Source organism: Gadus chalcogrammus, chromosome 4 (assembly GCF_026213295.1).
Source record: "Gadus chalcogrammus isolate NIFS_2021 chromosome 4, NIFS_Gcha_1.0, whole genome shotgun sequence".
Lineage (NCBI taxonomy): Eukaryota > Metazoa > Chordata > Actinopteri > Gadiformes > Gadidae > Gadus > Gadus chalcogrammus.
This window is the reverse complement of record NC_079415.1, coordinates 27000563-27008344: the sequence shown is the minus strand read 5'-3', so window position 1 is coordinate 27008344 and position 7782 is coordinate 27000563. Positions and strand designations below refer to the sequence as shown.

At 44.6% G+C, this 7782-nt stretch overlaps 1 protein-coding gene across 1 annotated transcript in view; it reads left to right on the top strand.

Annotated features, from left to right (window-relative positions):
* The window catches only part of LOC130380952 (kinesin heavy chain-like), a 22015-nt gene extending 14436 nt beyond the window's left edge, over nt 1–7579 (top strand). The window contains exons 18-25 of the mRNA XM_056588378.1: nt 3665–3729; nt 4061–4155; nt 4826–4927; nt 5166–5226; nt 5786–5857; nt 6124–6228; nt 6508–6724; nt 7479–7579. Coding sequence (XP_056444353.1) covers nt 3665–3729; nt 4061–4155; nt 4826–4927; nt 5166–5226; nt 5786–5857; nt 6124–6228; nt 6508–6724; nt 7479–7579 — 818 coding nt within the window. The remainder of the gene's footprint in view (nt 1–3664; nt 3730–4060; nt 4156–4825; nt 4928–5165; nt 5227–5785; nt 5858–6123; nt 6229–6507; nt 6725–7478) is intronic.
* Nucleotides 7580–7782: the final 203 nt, after the last annotated feature.

Sequence of the window (7782 nt, the reverse complement as noted above, 5' to 3'; positions counted from 1 at the left end):
TTATTGCGTGGTATTGGCATGGATAGAGGAATGTGATTTTCTTGCCATAACCAAACTTTTTTATTTTGTTTGTTTGGGTGGGCACAAGCTTTTAAAAATGACCTGCAACCCCGATTTTAGGCCCAGTGTCTAAAAAGGTTTTAATAACCATGAATGCTAAAAACACCACAAACAAACCAAACTTGCTAGCTGCCATCTTGCCCCTGTCACCTGTCACCTGGGTTATATTTTTAGTTAATAATGATTAATAATTTATCACTTATCTTGAGTTAGATACATGACTGATTTGTTTCAACAAGTGCTTTATTGAAGCGATAGGCGACCATCAAAATCAGTCCATTCTTATTCAGATTGGACTTTTCTGAGCAAGTGTAACTGTGCTGGGACTTTGTGAGGTTCAAGGGATAAACTACGACAATAAGGGCATATGGTTGCTGGCCTGGGTCACTGTCCCCCTGCGTGACATTAAAGGGACACTTCACCATTTGCAATAAGCTTTGTATCGTTAGAAACCCAGTCATATTTTTGAGTGGTCTTGCATCATTCCCTCACTTCCCCCTGAGACAGGAGAGATCTGTATCTACCTCTAACACTTCCTGCTTTAGATGACGCAAAATTACGAATTTTGCATCATTTTAAGCAGGAAGTGTAAGAGGGGGCTCTAAAAAACTACAAGCACTAGTTCCTCATTTTCAAACCCGCCTAGGGGGTTTGACCAACTGACGCTACAGACCTATACAGATCAGTGCCAGTGGGTTGGACTTAGGCATGGGCGTCAGTTTGGTTTGAAATGGGCTGGGGACAGAGGCGCATTCGGAAGTGCATTTTCAGAAGTGCTGGGTACAATGAGGATGCACTTTTTTTTTCTCTTTTTAGTGCAGGTAATGGAAGGTTCTGAAAGATGGCATACCATGTAGCTAATTACTAAGGAACAAAATGTATACAAAATCTGTCTGGCATGTTTTATGAAGAAAATGTTTCCAAAAAGTATCGGACATATGAGCCACTATGTTCTGCTCCATGTATCCATTGTTGACAACGGGACATGACATGGCTAAACTACCAACATAAACAAGAGGAGCTAGGAAAGGAAATTAACTGTGTGTTCAAGTTCAGAAGAGGCAAATGTGTGGCTACACACAGCAATACAAAAGTCATCAAGATTGAAAAAGAAAAAAATATTTGTTGCAGAGCTGAACTTGTGCTGGCTGTTCTCAATTCACAACACGCATTCCATCCAATCTACCCTACATCAGGCATTCTGACCAAATCTCATGCACCCCCCCCACACACACAATTATTCCAGAATTCAAGCAAAGCAAGAATGACCAAAAGTCACTTTGTGTCAACAAGAGACCGACTTCACCGACTATCAATTGCAGATTAAAACAGCTGACCACTTGAGTGCAAAAAACACAAAAGACCTCGCCACAGCACCAGCAAATCTTAAGCAATATATATTGCGTCTTACCTTTTATTTATGTGGCATTGGTCTGCAGATGCATCCCGTGGTGTAGTCTACCACATCCATTTAGTTAAACAGGTTATCGTTCTGATACTGTCCATGGTACTAGCATCCTGCTCTGGTGCTTTTTACCTATGTATTCAGGCTAAAATGACTTGATTGTCTGATGCCTCATCATTGCATCCCGGCCAAGGGTATTGGTATTATTAGTATTGGCTACTTGACGAAACAAAAAAATAACTTCACACAGTGTGTCTTTTTCCAATGTATTTGTTATAATTCGTAGCGTTGATCAGCAGAGAATAGTTCGCCAAAGTCGTTGACGTCGCTTAGCAACCGAATACGCTTGGGTTGATAAGTTAATGGACTGCGGAGTGATACAGATGACGTGAATCAGAGGCAAAAAGTCCACTTTCCTTGACAGCGGTCAAATATGCTGGACGTGAGCATTCCACGGCAATTGAAAAGAGCTGTGTAATAAACAAAAATAATTGACAGCTGAACGTTGGGAAGGCCCATGCAAGTGAATGGAGCAGTCTACAGCATTGAGCAGAGCCGTGTAATAATCCATAATAATTCAACTCAAGTCTTTTTGGGTACAAAATTAATCTTGACGAAACCTGGTGGGGACTTGTCCCCAGCGTCCCCAGCGGAATCAACGCCTATGGACTAAGGGGTGTATTTTATAAACGGTATAGAGAGTACACCGGTTTGAATTTGCACTACGATATGAATCTTGAAGTTACCGTGTGACCGGTAGATCACACAAGCCCTAAAGAAGCAATGATGTAGTACCCGAGATGCAGACGTTTATTCATAATACACAGAGAGTGTAAAAAACTACGCAGTAGTTTTTTCATAATATCATCCAGAGGCGCACACAGCTTTTGGCCGTGTTCTATAAGATATTCTAGAACACTCTGGGAGCTCCGACGGGAGACCTGGAGCTCTCTATCCAAATTATAGGATATAATATATAGACATCTATAACGTAATATATAATATCACGGCCAAAAGCTGTGTGCGCCTCTGGATGATATTATGAGTAAACTACTGCGTCGGGTTCTACGACGTCTCTAGTCCTTCCACATCAGTCTGAAATCTGCACTTCACAGAGTCAAAGCCAACGTTTCTTTCCCCAATTCCTTCTCCACCATGGCTGTGTATCAATACACAGGTCTTATTTTACAAACCCGCAACCCCCCGTACCAGCGAATTACATTCCGCAACTGACCCGCTATAAATTGATACCGACACCCGACCCGCATCCGAAGGAAGATTTGACACATTAGATTGAACGTCAGAGAATTACTGTCTGGTGTTTGGCGTGGTGCTTTAGATTGCTGTTCAAATAAAGCAATTAATCCACTGTGGACGGTTTTAGTTTACTCCTCCACTCCTGAATAACACATCCAGCACTGGAGAAGTCTCGCTCAATCGCCAAACCCGCAACCAACCCGCGCTGTTCAGGCGTCCGACCCGACCCGCACCCGTGTCTGACACAGTAACCTACATCATTTTTCACCCGTTTCATCCAAATTGTGCGGGTCACCCGAGATAACCGATTTAACCCCCACTACGAGTCTTTACTTGTTGTGGAACGTGAGAGATGTCCGACAACCCAACGCAGTCTTTAATTCAGAATATCATCCGGAGGCGCACACAGCCTTTGGCCCTGATATTATAGATTATATTAAATTATATAGATACCTATATATATATCATATTATATTATTTAGATATAGAGCTCTGGGAGTTTGCAAATGGCAACAATCACTTCTCCTCCATGTTGCAGTTGACGCTGGACTGCAGGGCGTGAACGCTGATTGGCATTGTGGGAGTTGTCGTCTTCAATCCACAAGCGCCAAAAAGTCACTGTCAGCCTTTTCCTAGTCAAGAAGGCACCAAATTAGAAATTTAGGTTACTATTCGACTACATATATGACCCACTTTCAATACAGATTCATTTCTCCATCTGTGAAATTCTACATTAACCCTGCAAAACCTGTTCACTATATATCAAGGAGGTGCAGGGACTTGCTGATCAGTGTTAGCTCAATAACTACAACTGTATATATCAACTACTAAACTGAGAATTCTCTTCAACGATAACAGCGGCATGCATTGTCCCTTAAACGGAAACCCTTTCTTCACACACTGCATAACACTGAGCATTCAGCAATCTCCTCCTCTCCATAGAGACCCCCAAGCAGGACTCTGAGGAAGAGGAGGAGGAGATCCTCCATGGACAGAAGGAGTTGAAGGTAGGGTGTGTGTGTGTGTGTGCATGTGTGTGTGTTTGTTTAATGGCCAGGGGGACTTTGGGTTGATCATATATATGTGACTTTATGTGTGTGTGTGTTATGTGCGTCGGTGTGTGTGTGTGGGTGTTTTTGTGGGCGTGTATGTGTGCGTGCATGCGTGCGTGTGCATGCGTGTTTGCATGCGTGCGTGTGCATGCGTGTTTGCATGCGTGCGTGTGTGCATGCGTGTATATGTGTGTGTGTGCGAATGCGTGTGTGCATACGTGCATGTGTGCGTGCGTGCGTGTGTGTGTGTGTGTGCGTGCATGCTTGCATGCGTGCGTGTGTGTAGGAGCACCAGGAGCTGAAGGAGGCCCACCAGAAGCAGTTGGGTCGTCTCAGAGAAGACATCCAGGACAAGCAGAGCATGTTGGACCAGCTGACTGAGTACGCACACACAACAGGCTGCTGTCAGGGACTCAAACCAGGCAGCGGCCCGGTCATCATATTCCACAATGATTGAACCAACCCATCCATTACATGGTGTTCCATCGATAATGCTCATAAAAGAGGAAAAGCAACCAGGCAGGATGGCTTAGTGGTTTGGGTTTAGGTTGTTCGATTCGCCCAGCTGTAAGGTTCATAGTTCGATCGCCTGGGTAAATGAGGGTAAACGATCCCTTCATGCCCATTAATCCACGCCAAGTCACACGATAAATACGGTATATTACACAATTATCAAAGTCTAAAACTAGCAGGTCTATATGTGAATCGTAATGCTTCCAAGTCCCAGACGGGTCTAGTAATTAGTCTCCGCTACGCCGCAGTTTGGCGCACGCTAGTGGCGAGGTGGGGAATACATCAAACGCAGATAAATCCAAGCAGTACAAGCAGGCTATGTACGGGAAGATAGATGGAAACATACAAACTCCATTCCTAACAGGGTTTAAACAAACACTCACCACAGGAATAAAGTATTTCGCATATGGAGAAGTAGTCAATAAAACTCTCTCTCTCTCTCTCTCTCTCTCTCTCTCTCTCTCTCTCTCTCTCTCTCTCTCTCTCTCTCTCTCTCTCTCTCTCTCTCTCTCTCTCTCTCTCTCTCTCTCTCTCTCAGTCTGAACCAGGGTCTGCTGGTGGAACAGAAGCGCATGCTGTCAGACTTTGACAAGCTGAAGGCCGAGATGCAGGAGAAGGACTCCAAGCTCCACAAACTCATGTAGGGTTTTATCCATATTATCAATAATATTATTGTTATTATTATACATTATTATCATCACTATTTGTGTCAATTAATCTCTCTCCTTCTCTCTCTCTCTCTCTCTCTCTCTCTCTCTCTCTCTCTCTCTCTCTCTCTCTCTCTCTCTCTCTCTCTCTCTCTCTCTCCCTCTCTCTCTCTCTGTCTCTCTTACTCTCTCTCTCTGTGTCTCTCTGCCTCTCTCTCTCTCGTCCTGCAGGCAGCTGAACGACGAGAGGGACCAGGCCAGGGATGAGTTGAGGGGTCTTGAGGAGACTGCGGTGAGTCGTGAGGACCTACATACACACCTGTTCATGCAGTCACAATTAAAACAAACGATGGCGTGCTGCATTCGCTTTGTTCACTCAGAGTTTCTGCTAATACTCTTGTAGGAATAGAAAACCTCTTGCAGGAATACCAGCTGAAATAAATAATAATGCTGTAAGTCCTGGCAATTAAAAATAGTACTTATTTGTTGTATACAGGGAATTAGTTAACTAGCAATTGTGCTAGTTAACTAAGCACTTGTGCAAGTGCTTGGCACTTGGTTCTATGAATATCTTTACTGTACTGACAGTGATATATTGTTGTTACTCTTTCTTCGGGCAAACATACTTATTTTAAGTCGCTTTGGATAAAAGCGTCTGCTTAATGTAAATGTAAATAGTTTCACACAACGCCCTAAACTTTGGCGAGTCGAGTTCGTAAACCTTACAATACTACTGTCACTACTAAATCCAATAAAAATCAGACAAATCGTGATAAAGGAAGTGTTGTTCTGAAATCAAGATGGCCGCTGTGCGACTAAAGCAGAACCCCCTCCCCCCCAAACCCCCGCAGGCCAAAGAGCTGCAGACTCTGCATAACCTGCGCCGGCTGTTTGTGAAGGACCTGACGGCACGCGTGAAGAAGGTACGACTCTGTTTGAAAAGTTGTCCTCATCTCCATCCAACTCACAGATTCAGGGTCAGGAAGCTCCTTCAAGGGGTTTGGTGAACATGTCATTATCACACCATCATTAGGTCATCTAGATATCTGCTCTATACTTGAATAGTTTTTTACTCGTTACTTTATTTATTGTTATTTTTTCTAGGATTATTTATTTGACGAGTATCAGATTACTTATAAACTCCTGCTCAATAAAGGGTAATGTTGAGGTTGTTTCCTGCCTTGTCCAGAGTGCAGAGCTGGAGTGCGAGGAGGGGCTTGGGAGTGTGGCCCAGAAGCAGCGCATCTGCTTCCTGGAGAAGAACCTGGAGCACCTCACCAAAGTCCACAAGCAGGTAGGATCCGGTCGGACGACCTCTCTGTCACCGTAGGGAAGAGGATCGGGGAAAATAAACTTCAGACCACCGTGTTTCTCCCATCTCCCTCCCTCATCCCCGCCCCTTCTCCCACTCACTCCCTCCCTCACCTTCTCCCTCTCATTCCCTCCCTCCCCTTCTCCCTCCCTTCCCTCTCTCTCTCCTTTATCCCTCCCTCCCTCCCTCCCCTTCTCCCTCTCCCTCCCTCCCTCCTTCTCTCTCTACCTCCCTTTCTCCCCTCTCCCACCCTCCCCCTAGCTGGTGAGTGATAATGGGGACCTGCGCTGCGAGCTGCCCAAGCTGGAGATGCGTCTGCGGGCCACGGCGGAACGTGTCAAGGCCCTGGAGGGGGCGCTGAAGGAGGCTAAGGGAAGCGCGTCAAGAGACCGCCGCCACTACCAGCTGGAGGTTGGCCGCATCAAGGAGGCCGTCCGGGCCAAGAGGATGGTCCGCCGGGGGCCCTCAGCTCAGATCGGTAACACGTCGCCCCCTGGTGGTTGTTTGAGGTCATGCCCGGATGGTTTAGAATGGAAGAGATAATTGTGTGTTTGGTGTGTTGAGAAACAACCGAAACAACTGGTCTGGACATCAACGCTGTGTTTGGTAAATAATGGCAGGAAAGTAGGACCTTTTTGTCTCTTTTTCTGAAACAATTATGTTATGGTCAATAGTCTTCCATAATTTCTACATATATATTTTTTGATGATCTGTGAGTTGATGATGGAATCTCTAACAAACAAAGCTGTATTATTTTTATATCCTCATTATATTCCAAAGTATCTCAGCGAGATGGAACCCTTTAATTTTAATATTTTATATTAAGCCGAGCATAGCTTCTGAGTTGTCTTTACATGTAAGTCGAGGCCTCTAAGGCAATCTGGATATTACAAGAAACACATTTTTCATGATTGTGAAAACCGTTTGAGCCTATCCGATTTCAGTCATATAAACCCAATTTAAAAGTTCCTGTGTTACTCCAGTTCGCTAACGAAGAATAAATGTAAAAAATATTAATTCAGAAGATTATGTTCCCAGAATTTGTATAACCTTGCCTGTGTATGTATGTGTGTGTTTGTATGTGTGAGTATGTGTGAGTGCGTTTACGTGTGTGTGTTTGTATTTGTGTTGGTGTGTGTGTGTGTGTGTGTGTTTTTACATGTGTGTGTATGCGCGTGTGTGCTTTTACATGTGTGTGTATGTGTGTGTGTGTATGTGTGTGCAATCCACAGCCAAGCCAATCCGTCCAGGCCAGCACCCTCTGTCCTCTCCCACCTTCCACGCGTTGAGGGACGGTCTCTACAACAACAACCACTACCAGACCAGCATCTAGCCCCTCCCCCCTGGTGAGGACCGCCCACCACGAGGCCTGTCAGTCACAGTCAGAGCTGCTACTGCTTTAACTGGAGAAGTAACATCTCTTCTCATTAAAGAGCATGTAACCTGTGGCACGAAGCTTAAAGAAAACTATTTTCTTTACATTTTATAATTTTGTAAACAGTTACTTGCCAACAGTTGGGCAAGTAACTAACGAAC